Source organism: Pteropus alecto, unplaced genomic scaffold, assembly GCF_000325575.1.
Source record: "Pteropus alecto unplaced genomic scaffold, ASM32557v1 scaffold79, whole genome shotgun sequence".
Taxonomy (NCBI): Eukaryota; Metazoa; Chordata; class Mammalia; order Chiroptera; family Pteropodidae; genus Pteropus; species Pteropus alecto.
Window position 1 is genome coordinate 17,940,441 of NW_006494612.1, and position 19,661 is coordinate 17,960,101.

The 19,661-nt window shown below is 38.3% G+C and overlaps 1 protein-coding gene across 1 annotated transcript in view; it reads right to left on the minus strand.

Annotated features, from left to right (window-relative positions):
- Positions 1–19,605, minus strand: part of SOGA3 (SOGA family member 3) — a 37,423-nt gene extending 17,818 nt beyond the window's left edge. Inside the window, exons 1-4 of the mRNA XM_006926153.2 lie at positions 19,204–19,605; positions 16,156–17,351; positions 15,477–15,701; positions 13,539–13,697 (exon numbers count right to left, since the gene is read on the minus strand). Of these exons, the coding sequence (XP_006926215.1) occupies positions 13,539–13,697; positions 15,477–15,701; positions 16,156–17,256 (1,485 nt within the window). The 5' untranslated portion in view covers positions 17,257–17,351; positions 19,204–19,605. The remainder of the gene's footprint in view (positions 1–13,538; positions 13,698–15,476; positions 15,702–16,155; positions 17,352–19,203) is intronic.
- Positions 19,606–19,661: the final 56 nt, after the last annotated feature.

Here is a 19,661-nt window from a genome sequence, read left to right on the forward strand (position 1 = left end):
CCTGCCTGTTCTTTTTTAGGTACTTGCTTCAACATGAGGCAGACAAAACAATCTCTTTTACAGATGACTTTAATGGATAAAATGTCTTTATTTTTATTTCAAATCCATTTAAAATTAAAAATCACTTAAAAAGTGATTCAAAGAATAAATCTATTTTATCTTCTATATTAAATACCCCCAAACAATAAAATAGAATGATCACATCTCAAGTATTTTCTTCTCTGAGTTGCTTCAAATTTTTCTAAGATTCAAATTTCCTCATAGCTGGTGGGCCTGAGGGAGTAGGAGCAGACTTTAGATGGATAGGCCAGAATTAGATGAAAGTGCATTGGCTGAGGCATTTCAATAGGGAAATAATAGTTTTTCAACAAATGGCATGGAGATAATTGAAGCTCCATATGCAAAAGATGAATTTAGACACTTAACCCACCATAAATTAACTTGAAATGAATTGTAGACTTGATGGTAAGAGCTAAAACTAGAAAACTCGTAGGAAAAAAAAAATATTAGAGTGAATTTTCCTGTAGGTTAAGCAACAATTTCTTAGATATGATGCCAAAAGTGTAAATGATTTTTTAAAATTTATAAACTGGACTACACCAAACTTAAAAAATTTACACTTCGAAAGACACCAGAAAATAAGTAAAAAGACAAGCCACAGAAGGAAACATTGCAAATCATACATCTGATTAAAGACTTGTATCCAGAATATATAGCTTAAATTAGAACTTAAGAATAAGTAGAAAAATAATCCAATTAAAAATAAACCAAAAAATTGAATAGAAATTGCATAAAAGAAGATAATGAATGAAAAATAAGCACATGAAAAATGTTCAAATTCAGGGAAACAAAATTTAAACCACAATGATATACTATTTAATGCTCAATAGAATAACTATAATAAAAAAGACAATAAGTGTTGGCAGGATGTTGATAAATTGGAACCCCAATTAACTGCTGGTGAGAAAGTAAAATGGTACAGCTGCTTTGGAAAAGGGTTCGGCAGTTTCGTTAAAAAGTTAAATGTAAATTCATTATATAACCCATAAATTCTACTCTTAGATCTCTACCAGAGAGAAATGAAAACATATGTTCACACAAAAACTTGTATGTGAATGTTCATAGCGCATTATTCACAAAAATGGAAAATAATCTGATGTTCCTCAACTGATGAAAGAAAAAACAAAATGTAGTATGCACATATAACCAAATATTATCTGAAAATAAAAAGGAATAAAGTACTGATATATGCTGGAACAGGGATGAACCTCAAAAACACTGGAGAAGTAAAAGAAGCCAGATGCAAAAGTCAACATATTCTATGACTACAATTGTATGAAATATTCAGAAAATACAAAGCTATAGATTTGGAAAACAGATTGAGGTTACTGGTAAGAATAGGAAACTTCAAATGGGTAGGGATCTTTATGGGGTGATAGAAATGTTCTAAAATTGTATAATGGAGATAGGTGCATGATGATATATTTACTAAAAACCATTAAATTGTATTTAAAACAAATGAATTTATGGTATGTAAATTACACCTCAATAAAGCTCTTAAAATGTTTTGGGTCACTAAAAAGAAGTATTCACCTAAAGAGAGAGAAAAAAATTTAAAGAATATGTCTGAAAATTATTTACTCTGAAAATTATTTACTCTGAAAAACAGAGGGCAGCTTTTGAAAATATTATATTCTTAATGGGATAATAAATATGGCCACTATGAATTAAAAATAGAAATTCACAGAGGACACTATAAGCTCTGAAGAATAGGTTGTTGTTCGGAATAAGAAAACTCACCAAGGATGCTAAAATTCAACGCGAGAATTAAATTTTGCACTGGAGTCTTTAAAAAGCACAACAGACATGGCAGAACATTAATTCAATGATATTGAGAGCAAACTTAAGAAATTGTCCAAGGACACAGGTGGAAATGATAAAAAGAAAGTGAAAGGATGAGAGGACAGTAATGAGTAGTACAAAGTGAAGAAAATCCTAAGAAAAAGTAGTTTGTAGTGATTATCAAGCCTCTACTATAAGAAAGCTCCTCTGAGATAATAAAAAAATGTTAAATTTCACATGAAAGAGTCTATGAGTCTGAACATACTATAAACAAAGACCATCATCTAGATATGTCTTGGCAATATTTTTGAACTGGTTATTCTCCTTTATCTACCGAAATGCACCTTCTCTGCCCTGCTCTGTGCTTCAGAAGGCTGACCTCTATGTAGTGTTTTACCCAGGCCCCCTTCCCTACCAGTTGTCTTCTAGTTGGGTTTGGTCAGTAGAAGGCCCTGGTAGACATGCTAAAGGATGAAGGGTAGGAGAAAAGATAGTTCAGGATATTTCTCCTCACTTCCTTGCTTTTTCAACACCATAGCAATAACTAAGACCTCTCCAAAAGACAGCTCCCATTGGGTGCACCCTTCTCCAGAGTTCCAGCTTTCACTGGCACCTGAAACACTATTTCCTCAGCAGTGTTTTCATTTCTAAAGGTGGTGACAGTTTCCAAGTATAGCTAATCTTCTCTGAATGCCTCACTGGCCCAAATTAAGAGTATGTTCCCTTAACCCTGCCCACACCACTGTGAGTAATTGATCCATTTAGGGTGAAATTTATTTCCTACTGGAGGACCCTGATACAAAGTGTAAAGAAAAATATCGATATCTATCTATCTATCTATCTATCTATCTATCTATCTATCATCATCATCTAAATAAATTTGATCTACAAAGAAATCAAAGTCAGACTGATCTCACACTTCACTGCAAAACAAATGCCAGAAGCTAATGGAATAAAATACATAATGTTAGAAGAAAAATTTTTGACTCAATAATTCCATTCTGCCATTCTTGTGTCAATCAAATGCTATTTTCAAAAATTCGAAGGCTCAAAAAATATAATATATACAAACTTTTCCTGAAAAAAGTTAAAAGCATTATAATTAATGAAAGATTATTTAAAATCGAGGTCTCAGAAATGTAGAAGTTGTGATTTAAAATTATTGGCAATATAAATTGAAATTGTTTGAATATACAGAATTGTTTATAGGACTATATATTTATATATGAGGCATAAGGTACTCTTTAAATTGAAACTATGTACTATAACAATAAATAATTTAATAGTAAAAATCTTAGCTATTTAATCTCATATTAAATTACAAAGACAAGACAGTAAATCACGGGGTTATACTACCAAAAAAATTCTTAATTCCTTGTTTCATTCTTGATCTTGGTAATTGCAAAAACTGTGAATTGTACATGTATTACAAAAAAAAAATCTTACAATAAACACTAGTAGAATCAAAAATAGGATAACTACTTTCCAAATCATTTCAAAACATAATTATTCTAATTTAAATCTAGCCATACTTCTAAATAACTGAATTCCAATAGCTGTATTTTATCTTTGAAAGATATACATTCCGTATAACAGATCCTCCTAAATACACATAGATGGCTACTGTTTGATAAAGTTCTATGAAAATCCCTTCTTCCATGTGTAAGGAGGCAGTGGATACAAACATATACCAACATATTAGTAGCTCATTTTGTACTTGAATACAATAATCAATTGTTCTAATTATCTCTATTATTCAAAGTTATTGGCCCAATGTAAGTATAAGAATGCTTACTTTGTGAAGGAAAGAAAAATAATGTGGTTAATTTATTAACCACTTGCCACTATAATTAATTGGTTAGAAAAACTAGGAATAAGTGAGCTAGCCAAAAGATGAATATAGAATAGTTTGAATTTTTAATTTTAAGCTTTTCTGAGTTGAATCATGCTGAATATAAATGGCCCCATTAATTGAAATATATAAGGATAAAATGGAAAATGTCAGGAAAGAAACTAAATGACATCTTTAAATGTCATCTTCAAATGTCATTTACTATCCGGATAAAGATCAGTTTAACTGACCCTGAAATGTAAAAATGGAATTTGAACAGAGATATCAAATAAGTTATTGTGATTGTATTTCCATTAATATGAAATCAAGTCTAAAATCAAGATACTACTGAATTTTCAATTTGGAAAATAGACTTCCTAGTATATAGTGAAATTACTTGTTATATTTACTCAAACATAACAGAAGTATTAGAAAACAAAGGAAACAAATAAATTCTAATTTAAGAAGCTAAAGATAAGCTCTTCTGACAGCAATCACATCTTTTAAAAAATTCTTCTCTTGCCCAAGCATTTATTGATAGTTTTGGTATGTATAACAGTCTCTGTGTATGAATTAAAAATAAATATGGTTTTTAAATTCAGAGAGCACAGAATGTAGATGTGGAGTCAATAAAAGCTACAAAACAATCTAAAGTATCTTGTCCTTTCTCTGTTAAAATGTTGAAGAAGAATATTTATAGAGCAGTAAAGGTAGGAGAAAGACATTTATCCAGACAAATTGACATCATCAGCCCCATAGATGAACGCAGGTAAGATAGTACAGACAAATTGTCTGCACATTCCGCAAAACATATGCAAATGTCAGTTAATGGATGGTTAAGTAGAAAGAACTAAGGACATGCCTAGTAGAAGAGGGAACGAGACGGGTGAAAGAACATCTTTATGGTGAAGTGAGATGTGAAGCGGAGCTTCAGAGAGTAGACGACACGCATGGGGAAATAGACAGCAAAAATATTTCAAAGGCCTGTCTGCATAAAAGAATTGGAGTCCTAGATAAATCAAAAATTTCAATCTCTTAAATTTCTTTCTAAGAGTGAAGCCTTAATCAGCTAATCTAGAGCTATGTGGTAATAGTAACAACATTTGATGTCTATATTGAACCTTACTATTTATAAAGCACTTTTCACACACATCATTTCAAATTATCTTTGTGAATAGGGTGGATAATAAAAATATTTATTTTCCTTTAAAAAGTTACTAAATTGAGAGTCAATTATTAAGAGACCTATCTGAAATAACATAGGTATTAAGTCTGTAAAAAAGGGAAATAGAATCAACAAACATGAAAATAGTTTTCTAGCCCTATGTTTCTAGGTCTATAGATTCCCTTTCTATAAACAGATTTTTACTGTAGGCTTCTCGGCAGTACTCTCAATGCTTGCTCAGAGCATTCCCATGTGTGGTAGAGGTACAGAACTTGAGATTCTTGGAGTATTGAGGTCACTAAAGAAGGCAGATCATTTGTGGATCAGGAAGGAGATGGAAGTGACCGTGAAAAAGGCAGCCTGAGTCCCTATTGTGAGGCTGTGTAGCACTGGCCAGTGGAGACCATGGGCTTGGAGGCACACAGATGGTTGTGGAGCTGGCCTGCTTACTCGTTTTATTAAATATTTCTGAGCCTCCAGTGTTCATCTCTAAAATGAAACTATTAGCAACGTAATTATACATAAAGTACCTGGCACAGTGACTGGCTTATAATTAGCACTAAACACTGGTGGTTATCCAGCAACCACAGCCCCGAGGTCATTTTCCATCTCTCTCTAGCCAAATTAACTGCTGAACTGACTGTCCCAAACATTGAAGATTTAAAGCAAATTTAGTTGAATAGTCTTTGGGAGTGACAGGATCTGCAGTCTTATCTCATTCTCAAAACCTGCATTTCGCATTTCTCAGCAAAGCACATAGAAGTTAAACTGCAGAACTGGTATCCAAGGTGTCAGAGCTGTCCTCTTGTTCTTGAACTCCTGTCCTTATTCTCCTTCCCAGGAAGCCCACAAGACCTGGTTTCAGGGAAGACTTGTTGCTTCTGGGGAATAACTGGGGTTTGAGAGAAGCAAGGTAAAGAACTGGAAGTTTCTAGGAAGTAGCAAAGTCTTGAGAGACCTCAAATCCTGGAAGCGGGTTGAGGCTGGAGTTACTCGTGTACTTCCTTCTCTTTTTGTTTGTGTTGCACTAAGCACGGTGGGGAAAAGCCCTGGTTCTGAGTCAAGTTTCTTGTTTTCTTTGCAAAAGAGGACCTGAAACACCTCTCTTAATGTCCATTCATTGTATCATTCAAAATTATTTGTCGTTCATCAACTTTGTGTCAAGGACCTCTGACTGTTGTGGACACAATGATGAAAAAGTCTCGGTCCTTACTCTCGGGTCCGTACTTACGGTCTAGTACAGGAAAAATATGTATGCAAATGAAAGATGAGATAACAGTGTTATTGTTTTACAGAAGAATGTGGTCTAACTGATACACGCCAGGCACCGAACTGGATGGATGTTGAGGGTGCGACAATATTTAAAACAGGTATGGGCCCTGTCCTCACAGAGCTGACTGTCGTTAGATAATGTATGTCCAAGTATTCAGTAGAGTGATGCATATGTGTTAACTATTGTCAAATTAGAACATGTACAAGGCTGCTGTTTATCAAAAAATAATTAACTTAAGGTCAGGAACTACTTTCATAGTGACATTTAACTGTTATGCGTGGTGTGTGTATACATCTATAGATAGATATGGATATAGATATAGACATAGATATATGATCAATAAGTGTTTGCTTTAAAAGTCTGATAAAAGTTTTTGGGTTTTGGCCTCAAGGAAAAGGCTATTTTCGGCCCCCTCTAGGAACAAGGCCCTTCTCAGGCAGCAAGGTTGCTCAGGGTGGAGAGGAGTGGTAGAGAATGTTAATTACTGCTCCTAAAGCCTGAAGGCATAATGTGGACTAGTTACGTCACAGCTTCACCCTCAGAATCCCTTAAGGAAGGAACTAGTTCCTCTATGGAGTTTGGTTCTACAGGAAGTTTTTCTCTGTCATGCATACACAGAGCCAATTAACCCCTAAGAGAGTCTTATTAGATTGTGGAAATGTAGACTTTCACCTTCAAAAAATATCACAGAAATCATGGGGTGGATGAAAATAAATTAAATTTCAATAATAACAAAGTACAAATGTTTAGATGCTTAACTGATATCCAACACTCATTAACTCACATGCCACAACCCCTATGGTGAGAGCCTGGCAGCCTTCCAGGGGCAGATTTCACCCTAGAGAACTGTATAGTTAAAGAACCCACCTCAGAGGCTTTCTGCACAAATTAGAATGCCTAGGTACCATCATTTAATACTCTGGTTTATTTCTTATCATAAAAGAAAATGAATTCTGTGGTCGTCACAAGATCTCTGTGGCTTAATGTGGACGGCTAAGGCTACATTGAAAACATGACTCAGATTATTCAGAAATCTCCACTTGTCCTCAGCCTAGCACACTGGGTCTTCAGTTCTGATTTCTTCACTAAACCAGGCCCTGAACACTGAGCAGTAGCAACTACCAGAAGGCATTGCAAGTGAGTCCCCGTGGTTCAAAACCCTTCAGCAGTGCCCTCAGTGAGTGCAAACTCAGTTTAATGCAATACTCTGATAACTACATCTTTGTATCCTCTGTGGTATCTATATTGCCATACTACAGCAGTTAATAAATTACTGTTCATTAAATATGTGTTGATTGAATAAATAAAAAAGATATAATAATAAAATAATAATAATGAAATGGAATGGCATAGTTGACTATGAATAAAACTTTTTGGGAGAACAGAGATGGACAACTGACAAAGTAAAAAATGACATTTTTATAGGTACCATTGAGAGCATTTAGTATAACTCCTGCACTTATGAATAAAGAAAGTGAGGCCTATAAATTTCAAAGTACTTTCTCGAGGTCACAAGGAATGAGAGGTAAGGCTCAAAGCCAATCCGCAGCCTCCCTGATAGGCGCTTTCTAAGAAACCATACTCAAATTCACAGCTACCGACAAAGCGCTTTATTTTTATTTTCTGAAAAATTTTAATTCCTAATTTATTGCTTGTAGAGACAAGAACTGACAATTGTTTAGAAGGTTCACCAGTCCATTGGGTGCTATTTAAATAACGTGTTTATAATTGTCAACATTTTGCTGTTAATTAATCTTCATAGTTGCTTTGGAGGCCTCAGAGGAAGCTTCAAGTTTCCTCCATATCTGATCACAGCTAGGAAAGAATTTTTTCATTATTTCTCTCCCTACCTTGATTGCTACTAAACTCAGATCTATTCATAATAATGTACATCCCTTGGATTAAATTTGCCTTCATCTTCCCAGAATTCTTACTTGACCAAATTTTTAAAACCTTACTTCAATATTTATGATTAACTGCAAATCATTTCAAATCCCTTTTTATGGCAGGTTCGATAGAGACGTAAAAGACTCTTCAATAATCTGTAGGTAGCATATATTTAAACACAAGAAAGCTGCTTATGTCTCAGGGGTGATCACTCAATGTTCAGCCTACAGCCCCAGAACCTCTGTTAAACTGGGAGAGTCCAGGGTTGGAAACTTAACTCCCATGGATATGGTTTATCAGCAAATGCAACAAACCTTTCAATATATGGTGCTTAAATACTTTTTATGAAGCCCACAATGCTGCAAACATCGAAATCAATGGATATTTCAACTGGAAACTGCAACTCAATAGAAGATGCTTAACCAGGTAAAAACTGTATATTTCCAGTGCCTTGCTGTTTCGAGAACATAAAGTCCGAAATTCCAGCCAAGAAAGGAACTGGGATCTAATCAGCTATTTAGGGTGCATTATACTGACATGTATTTTTATCTAAAAATTTGAAGTTTATAATAAAAGTTAAACGTTTCAGAAAATAATCCACCACCAGGGATCTGTGTACTACTTTGCTTTTGCTGGGGCTTGGCATCTCAGTAAAAGAAAACAGCTGCTTATCCAAGACTGAGTCTTGGGGATGACTTCACAGTGCCTGCAACTGCATATGTAATCACACGGAAAAACATCAAACAAAGTTTATAATTCCTAAATAAATACATCTTTAAAAATAAATGGTGACCTCCTGAAAGACAAGCCTTTCTATGCTTGCTTGGCACACTCTTCCTTGTTTTTAATTTAGTCTCTATTATTCCTGCCTATGTTATTCAAGAAAATATTGTCTCTGAAATATTTTGATGCATTTCAAAATATTTATGACAATTTCATTTTAAAATACCACTGACTACTATTCCATTTTCTTTTAAAACTATAAGGAAACTACCAGAACCTGGAGGAAATATTCAAAATGCCAAAGAAATTCCCCATTAAAACTGTCTCTGGAGCTGCTTCTTTGCTATTTTTCACTCATCATTTCTCTTTTGCACTTTATAAACATGTTCTATTAAAGTCAAGTATAGTTACAATCAGTTCTTTATATAAGAAAATAAATAGGTAATTATAATCATGCAGGACAAGCAATTGTTTATTAATGTGTTCTGTAATAGTCTGAGTATACAGATATACTCTGTATAGTAGAGACAAAAAAAAAGAGACACTACTATTGAAATTTATAGCATTTTTTTTTCATTCTAGAATGAAAGTTCATGAAAACAGATAAGCTATATTCACTAAATACACAGAAAATAAAAATCCCAAGATAGATGGTGCTATTGTAGTAGGCCAGTTGAGAGCCCTCTAGAGCAAAGACCAGGAAAAATTAAGAGAATCATTTTCTTTTGAAACTCTTGGGTGAGGGTGAGGGATGAGACAACACAGAGTACAGACTCTAAAACAAAAAAGATCTAATAAACTGTTCTCATCATCGTCATCTTAGTTAACTTTTTTTTCTTTCTGTTTTCAAACGTCTTCTGCTAGTTACTTACTTGCTCAAATGTCTGTTATCAATTCTTCTCCAAGCATCAGACTTTAAAGGTGACATGAAAAGACCCTTCTTTTTTAAAGAGCACAGGAGTTTCGAAGCTTTGAAAATAAAGATTCTTCCTACAGCAACAGGACTTCATGAAGGGGAGTGACCCTCAATTAAATGGAGCAAAGACTCACCCTTCACAGATAATGTACTGTATTGTAGAGAGCCTTCTCCAGATCATCACTTTATGCTATTTGTGCATTAACCTGTCCTTGCATTCAAAGAACTAGTCATAGTTCCCATGAAATAGCTTTTACTAAAACCTCTGTCTCTCTGATTGTGATACTGTAAGATAGAATACCATTTTTCCCAGGATACATAAAGGTAAAGGCATTTTTCTACTATAAGAAAGCACACTGCTAGTACATTAATGTTTTATAATCAGGATGAGAATGCCATTAGATTCTAAGGCAGCATCCTAAGAGGTCCCTCTTATTTGCAGTTGGCAGAATATCAGCTGTTTCAATACAAGCAATGAACTACAGTAGACTCAACTAATTACCTCCATCCTGTCTCTACTCAACTCTTCTTACCCCCTGGTGCCTACTCCATACTCTCAGGAAGACAAGATAAGCAGATGGATGTGAGCAGGTGTACAGGACTTTGCGCAGCCACCAGCCTTGAGACCAATTGGTTAACACCATTGAAGCCAGTTAAACCTTTAGTAAATGGTTTCCAAACTCCAACAGATGGCCTATTGGTCTCAGCTGTGCTATTCAACATCTATATGACTCTACATAAAAAAACTAAAATCAGAGAGTTGGAGGATTGCTTTTCTCTAATATATTCTATTTAACATTTTATGATTTTACTCCATAACTAGTTTCTTCTCTTCATAATGGAAAGCTTGGCCTGGTTCTATTTTCACCACTGGTTGAATGCCACAAAGGGATAACATGTGGTTATCACTCACCAAGGACTTGAATATGCTTTCATTTTACAACCAAGGAAGCAGATGGTTAACTGAAGCTGTTGCAATCATACAGGGACAAGTCAGCCTTCAAACTCACAGCTTCTACCCTACAAAGTGAGCCGGTTATTATTGAAGCTCAGTTTTAATATTTATCTTCTTGGAGGGTAACAAAACTACCATTATAAACATCTTGTTTAAAAGAAACATTTCTGCTTTCTAAACATATTTTTAAACTACTTTTTCTGTTTCTGATACTTTTCTGAACACTATAAAGATCAACCTCAAATGATTATGGAACTTTCCTACCAGAATATTTTTTATTTCCCCTTTATTACATTTAGAATCCCTCAGATCTTTATTTTCCACTCTGTTGCCCTTCTATTTCTATTTCTCTCCTATCTCATCTTCTCAAACTATATGCACTATTTCAGAGTCTATCTTTTTAATTAAAGGTTACTTTAAAAGCTGATGTGCTACATACCTGCTCCCAAATTCCTTACACTTTTACTGTTGTAGTTTCTAATCAGGAATTAGAAGTTGGCTTTTATTAACTCCAAGGAGACTATGAATTACCTCTTTGGCATGAACACATATACCTACACTGCCTGGTGCTGCACGAGTGTTTTCCTAATCTAGAATTAGAGCCCTGAAGGAGGAAATAGTCATAGGGAAGGGTATGAGGAACAGAATCAAGGAATGCATCTTTATAGTGATTCTCCTGAAGAAATTCCCAGGTTCCAGCCCTTCTTCCTGTAGCCAGATTATTTGGGCTTTTATTTTAAGATGGGAGTAGTCTCATCTGCCTGGCTAATGTAGAGCTAATCTATAGGCATTTTCTCCTTTCCTGGACACAGGATGAAATTCAGAAAGCTCTTATGCCATTCTTAAGACTCATTTAACAGATACTCACTTGACAAAAATTTACATGATACCGAATCAAATCATAAGCTGTTTCTCTTTTATCCTTGCTAATCAAATGTTGTTTTGACTTTAGTGTTTTTAATTGTATAAACAAAGATTATGGGAGAAGGCAAGTGAGGTATGATCATAGAATGGAGCCAATGGGATTGACAACGAACTTTCTTTTTGCTTGCCCATAAGAAAGTATTTAAAGTTACTGTTCTGGGTCGCTTTTTGTCCCCTCGCCGTCTCCCCCCCATTCATATGTTAAAGTATTAATCCCAAGTACCTCAGAATATGACTTTATTTGGATACAGGGTCTTTACATAGGGAATTGAACTACAATGAAGTTATGAGGATGGGCCCTAAGCTAATGTGACTGCTGTCCTTATAAGAAGGGGAAATTTGAACATAGATAGCTACAAGGAGAATGCCATGTGAACATGAAGATAGCCATCTATAAGCCAAAAGGAGAAGCTTAGGACAGATCCTTCCCTCATAGTCCTCAGAAGGAGTCAATCCTGCCAACATTTCTCGCCTAAAGAACAGTGAGAAAATATTGGCTAAGCCACCCAGTTTGCAGTACTACTTTGTTATGGCAGCCCTAGCAAATAAATACAGCTACCTTCTTCATTTTTTTCCTGGAAATAAAACTGAATTTTTGACACACTTTAACTGTGCATTACTGTTGAAGAAACATGTATCTATATTAATTTCATATTTGATCTCTTAACTTTAGAAAAAGATCTATGCTGCTCTTTAATGGTAATGTCCAGGGGTTCATGATTAAAACCATGACCCCTGCAGCTGAATAAACTGAGGCAAGGAGAAGTTAGAGGCCTTTTAAGTTACTCAGTTACCAGTGAAGACAGTCAGTTGCATGGCTCCCAGTCTCTATGATTTTCTACAGTATCGCACAGCCATCCTTAGCTATTAGCCAAAAATTACATATCATTAAAATGTCATGTTAAAAAATGTTTAAAGTCAGGATAATATAAGAATAAGTAGAAACTTAGATCATAAAATAGTTTACCCCACTCAAACAGTTTTCTACAATTCCTGACACATATCTTAATCAGACTATTGCTATTCTCACAATTACATGGTATATATATTTTATACCATTTTGAGATAAGAACAGCAATGGAAAAACGCAACATCTCACTCAGTCCATGGAAAGATTAAGATTTTCATTTAACTTCTGCATATTTAAGCAAAGAAAAATGTTCAGAGGACCACATGCCTATTTGGTAATTCTCAATAATAGTTTTTGCAAGTTGCACTGTATACTCAGGCAGTTTTCAAAAAAGAATATTTTAATTCAAGTTGTTACTTATCACAAAGCTAATTATTTCTTGATAGACCTCTTCTGTTTCTTTTCTCTTCTAATTATTTTCTCCAATACCGATTTTGTTCTTTGAGAAGATTCAGGGGAAACATGGCAAAATCTACCCTAAAGGGTAGAACTAAAATGAATTGGTTCAATTTGCAATTAAATAGATTTCAACTCAAAACAAAGAAACCCTTTAAACAGAGGTATGCTGTGATAGCGTTGGCTACTGCACAAGATTTTTTAAGGGTTAGTCACTGGTGATTTTCTAAGCATCCCAACATTTGGAGGCTTTGTTATATGAAAGATTCCAGCAAAGATTAGATTACATAGATTAGATGAGATGAGTGGACTTTATGGCCTTTTTCATTGTTAAAGTCTGTGGTTCTATGAACTCAGGAGTAATTCACACAACTAGTTCTTCCTCTCTAACACAAACTTATTCCTTCATACTGTTGGCACCCTATGAGTTTGGTACAGGTACATTATTTATTTCATTAACACACATTTAGATGACACAGGATAAAATATCAGTCACAGCTCGTATATATCAAGTTAGAAGGAGGGCTGAAGTCAAAACTTTTTCTTTGCTATGGATTTATTACTAGAAACTCATTTATATTACTATATTGAGTGAGAATAACAAACTGCTTTATAATCATAAGAATGGAATTATTTTAATAGTCACATTAGTCCTTAAAATTCTTTTCTAAAGAGCTAAAAATAAATAGCACACCATGAAATAATCGAATACTAACCTCTTTCATTTTTTCCAGTTCATTCTGTAAAGCCTGCTTTGCAATCTCGACTTCTATAAGCTGTTGTCTCAATTTCTCATTTTCATCTTCTGTTGTGGTTCTCTTTTCTTCCACATTTTCTAATTCATGGTGAAGTCTTACAGATACATCCTTTGCAACCTAAATTGAAACGTTTGTAACAAAGTATAATTAAAGACTACAAAATAGGTGGGCTAAAGTTATATTCATATTAAATGTACTAAGAGCTGATAGTTACAGTGTTTACTGTATACAGACATCATTCCAGATGCTTTATATATAAGCTATTCATATACATAAGCCATTTAATCCTCACAACAATCTCATCAGATAGGTACTATTATTTCTATTTTATAGATGTGAAAACTGAGTCTCAGAGATGTAAATAAGCTCAAGGTCACACAGCTAACAAGTGGCCAGGTACTCTGGCTCTCGACTCTGTTCCTTTAACCTCTACACCACACCGTGGTAATAAATGCTCAATTGTGTTTATTACTTATAGAGAAATTTCACATATCTCCTCTAATTTTGCAACAAAACTATCAGGTGGACACTTCTATCACTCATTTTAAAGACTAGAAAAAAAGTTTTCATAAGTGGAGTGTGGGCAATGAATTTTGATCTTGTACTTCCAGATGCTTAGTTTTAGGAAATAATTTAGTCCTTGAGACTGTTTTTTTAAAAAAATAACAGTGTGCATTTTTGCATCCTTTTTTAGAGATTATCTTGGAAATTTTAGGGTTTGGAAAAAAAGTAGAGCAGTCTAATGTAGTGGCTCAGGACACAGGTTGTGTTTTAGACTGGGTGGAAAGCCAGCTTGGCTACCTACTAGCCAAGTTCCAAAACTGGAGACTGGGCATTTCGCCTCTGTAAAAGATTCAGCTTAGGCACCTGTTAAGTGATGCTATCAATAATCTCTATAAGTTTTTTCCTTGAGAACTAAGTGACATAATAATATATGTAACAATGCTTGCTGCCATGCCTAGTGCATTGTGAGTACTCAACAAAGGTTAAAAAAGGAAGAAAAAAATAATACAATGACTTTCATAAAATGCTTTTTCAGAACTTACTTTTGAACAAATATAGAATAATTACACTTGATTTTTATATCTTGAAGTTAATACAATTAAAATTTTATTTGGTTGGTTGTTCAAGGCCATGAAGATTATACTTGTTTTACATCGTCAATAAATCTGCTTACAGTTAAACTGAACTAAACAGAGCACACTTGCCTAAAAAAACAAAACAAACAAACAAACAAAAATGCATTTCAAAGTTGAAAATTTTCCACTGGGGGAGATTCCGAAGCAACTTCACATTAAAAAAAGAATGTGGAATGTTTTTTTCCATTTACTTCACTGTCCCTTTACTTCTAAAGGGGTTCTCAAGTTGGACAGAAAGGAAGAGGTCCTGGAAGATGGGGATGGGGACTTGCAGAGAGAAATCTCAACTCTGATATCTTCCCAGTGCTGTTTGTTTCTATACAGGCCTTCAACTCCTCTGGAGGAGTCCTCATTGCATTGCTCTCGAGTGCCTGCCTGATTTCACCTGGCCAGCCCTCACTTGGAAGGCAGATTCCAGAGGCCAGATCAAGGCCAGAGCCTGCGCTCTGCCACACCCTTATTTCTGCCAGGAAAACAGTCGCCCTCCTCCCACCACCTCTGAAGAGCCACAGTTACTCTCCCAGGCGACCCCATAGAGCGCGGACTACGCAAGGCCTTCCACACACACTTGATTGTTCAGATCCACCTGTCTGTTTTTCTTCTTCTTCTAGGACTGATATTTTGTGGTCAGAGCTGCGAAACTGCGTGTCTCTAAAGCTCTTTACCAGTCCCCACTGAAGACCTTTCAGCGCAAAGCCCTTGACCAGAGTCCTAACCACTGCCACTGCTGCGCACCCGAACCCCCAGTGCCGCAGACCTTGAGGTCCTGCTCCAGGCTGCGCAACAGCTCCCCGTCGATTTCCCCCGTCTGCGCGTAACGGAGCCTTTTGCGCTCGGCTTTGCGGAGGCGGTACTGCAGGATCCGGCAGTTTTTGTTGGCTCTCTCCAACTCGTGGCGCATTTCCTGCAGTTGACAGGCATCTTCCTCGAAGAAAGTGTCCCTCATCTCGTCCATCTCGGTCCTCAGCTCATCGATCTCGTTCTGAGAAGGTGACAGGCCACCGGTCAAAATTAGCCTCGCCCCACACCCACCCCTCTGACATACACCGTGTACATCTCATCCCAACTCCAAATTCTCAATTTCATTGCCCCTTCTTTAGGAGACTGGAGTGACATAGAACAACTAGAAAAACGGGCCCTCTTTAGGCCTTCTCTAGCTCTCCTACTCTAGCTCTTTCCATGAAAATGTGGGACAAACCATGACAATTAGAGAAACGAAGGCCCAGATTTTGATTTACATTAAAACCTAACACTACTAATATTATGCTGTTTTAAATCCGGAAATGGCCTCGGAACCCCCTCCCCTCATTTCCTGTTCGCCACCCTCTTTAAAGCTCCCTAACAGGATAGCAGCCTCTCACCCCTGCGGAGACACGCCCTAATCCAACAAGGCCCACACATCCCCTCCCCCACCCGGTTCCCCCCACCTTCCTCACCTTGAGAGTCTCGTTTTCCTCTCGAAGCTTCTCCATTTCCTCCTGCATTTCTTCCTGCTCCTGGAGCTGCTGCGGGTGCGGCTGAGACGTAGGGGGCGCCGCGGCCTGCATGCCCCCGCCGCTCGCGCTGCCCTCTGCGCTTTGCTGGGGGCCCTCCGCAGCCGCCGCCATTGGGGAAGCGGAAGGGACAGTAAGAGGCTCGCAAATGGCAGAGGCGCCTGAGACCAGGGAGCTGCGGCTGCTGCTGCTGCCGTTCTTAGTGTGCATCTGAGCCGCGGCTGCTGCCGCTGCCGCCCGCTCTTTCTTGAGATGGAACTGGATGAGCTCAGACTGCAGACATCCTTCCTTCCAGTAGCTCCCTCCACCACTGCTGCCGCCCCCCACAACGCCGCTTCCGGAGTTTCTGCTGCCGGGGCCCGGGGTTTTGCCCGCAGAGGAAGAGGATGGCGAAGTAGAGGCCCCCTCCCCGCCGCTGCCACCCCTCTGCTGAGCGCGTACGCCTTTCCCTCGCCAGCCCCTGGGCGGCGGCGGCGGCTGTTGAGGAGCGCCCCCCTCCTTTTCTCCCGAGCCGCCGCCGACTCCTCCTCCTTCTCCACCCCCTCCTCCTCCTTCCCCTAGCGGAGGGGGTTCCCCAAGTTTAGAGGACACAGGCTCTAGCTCCCGGGACGGCTCCTCCGGTGGGCAAGGCCTCCTGCCGCCCACCGGGGCCAGGGTCGCCGCGGGGGCCGCTTCAGCACCAGCCACGGGCTGGACAGCTCCCGGCACGGCCCCTTTGGGAGCCAGCGGCAACACCTTCTCTGCCCCGCCTCCGCTTCCTCGGGCGCTGGCCGGAGGCGCCGAGCGGCACCCAGTCTTGCTGCCCTGCTGCTGTTGCTGCCACTGCTGCTGCCGAACAGAATTGAGTTTAGTGCTTGCCCCTACTGGAGACCGGGTAGTCGCGGTAGTCTGTCGGACCGTATTGTCCCGCAGTCTAGCGGGTGATTGAGCACGCTGCTGCTTTCTGCTGCTACCCTCCGGGTGCAGGCGAGCCTCGGTGGCAGCGGTGGCGGCAGAAGCTGCGGCTGTGGCAGAGGCAGCGCCTCCCGTCGGTGGCTGACTCATGGCTGTCTAGGAAAAATCTACCGGCTGCAATTTAGAACGGTCCATCATCAGATCATTGTCTTCTCTCCACACCTCCACTGAACTTCCTTTACAATCTGGGACAGAAACAAAAGAAGGAAAGCAAACAGCATGTCTGCATTGTTACAGAGCAAAGGGTGATTTTCCTATCAAGAAAGCCCTAGAGAATGATGAGATTTGGAAGGCGTTTACCAGAAGCTTTGACTTTAGGAATAAGATGCAGAATTGTCAATTCTCGTTTTGGCCCAGGAAGGCGCTATTTTCATCTCACTCCGCCTCTGTATGATGATCTGAAAGCAGCCGAAATGAACATTTTCAAGGTAGCGAGTTTGGGCAAACGTGAGTCGTGGAGTCAGAAAATAATTGATGGGACGGGAGATTAAAAAAAGAGGATAAGGTCAAGAAGTTTCAGAGGAATAAATGTCCGCATGCTAGAGTTGTCAATACTCTGAATTTTTCAACTTTGGTTTTCCTCACCTCTAATCTACATTTTAAAGCCTAATTTAATGGAGAAAGTTTTATTTAGTTAATATTTCCTTGTCAGTTACAGAAAAGGGGTTGTAATGGAGGTTTCTGAAGAAAACTTTCTATGGATAAATGGCACTTTTCCCAAACATCTCTAACCCTTAATGTTGTTCTTGGTTAAAGAAATGCACTCAATTTCCTTTAGACTATGACTAAGAGAAAATGTAAATAATGAAAGACTTTAAATAAACTTCGGTTTCAAGAAAATAATGGCATTAAGAATCATCTATATAGTTTAGTCATCAGTAACTCTAAAAGGATTTTTTAACTTTTGAAAATAATTTTTTAAATACTTTTGAAAAAGTTTATTGGTGGTTCTGCACAATTTCTTAAATAACGACTTTTCTACACTTACCCAAATTTCATAGTTCTTGCAAATCATTTTAAGTGTAATTGCTAGATAGAAAATATATTTATTCTTAAGAATCTTCTTAGATGATGTATCATAGGCCAAGTTGTAATTTTTAAGTGCCCAGTCCATCCTATGGAACTAAATTCTGAGACAGAATGACCCTGCATCCAAGAAGGCTGGTGCATCCTGACTCATGGAGATAAGATCAACTTCTATTGTGTATTTTTTTTCCTCAAAATAAATCCATCACTGGCATTTAAAATCTTGAAAACAACAAGCCACTGTTTCCTGGATTTTTCTCCCTAGTGATCCAGCTAGCTAGTCAGCAGTCAGTCAGGTGCCTTTTCCTTAGAACTATAATTAATTTCTCATAAAGCACTGAGAGGGCATGACTAGGCGGAAAGTTCTTCTTTAAAGAAAAAAATTCTTCTTATTAGGAGAGGAAATGCTTGACAGTTACTTTACTAGCATTATTCCTATTACTGTCTAAGTATAGCTTAGCCAATGTTCAGTGATTCTTCATTTTGTAAAGAAATATTACTGGACAGCTCTTTCTCCACCTCCTTTTCTCTTTCTGGGATCTCCTTCCAACTCAGTTTGGAAAATAGTGAACAAAAGAAGACAGGGGGAAAAAGTTGTTCAACATGTTGTTCCGGAGCCACATGCTCCTGGAATATCTGGCCTAATTCATCGGCCCGGGTCACACTAACGTGGACCACACAAACAAGCTATATTGCCAATGCAACCTTATTTTAATTTTGAATTAGAGTCACTCCAGGGCTGAGAACCACCGGAGAACGCTTAATCTCGGCCCCTAGACAGCTCTAACCCAGGAGAAAGCTCAGCTTCCACAATCATAGGTACCTGGTCGCTGTCGCGTGGTTCTCCCAAAATGACTAGATGCTGTGTCTCTTCAAGGCTTCCCCCGTGGAAATCGCCAACCAAGCAACCCCGGAACGGCCCAAGCCACTTTTAATCTCAAATTTAATCTGCCAATAGACCCACCCCAACTCTCATCCCAATCCCTTTAGAAATCCGGAAGAACTGCTCACTTCTCAGCAGAGGCGATGTTTCGAAGTTGACGCAAATCAATAGCTCTTTTCTTCTAATCTTCTGGCGACCTCAGGGTTTATTCAGTCTTTCAGAGACGAGGAAAGTTTCACTTTATAGTATTGTATGCACGACTTTGGACTCACTCGTCCCAGTTCCACGCCCACTGGATTTCCCCGAACAATGGCGTTAACGCGTGGCCTCTGCGGCCCCCAGAGCGGGTTACTTATCAGCGGTCCGCGGCTCGGCTGATGCTGTGGCTCGGAAAAGGCGAACTCGGGAAGTACCAAGAGGTGCCAGACGCTCCCCGGGAAATGCACTGATATTCATGAGCTGACCTCACCGGACTGGACAAGGGATGGGGCGGGACTGCAAGGAAGGGCAGTGCAGAAATAACCAAAGAGAGGCTACTTTCAAGAGGAAAGAGAAGAAGGCGGGGATGGGGAAGGAGTCGGGGTGG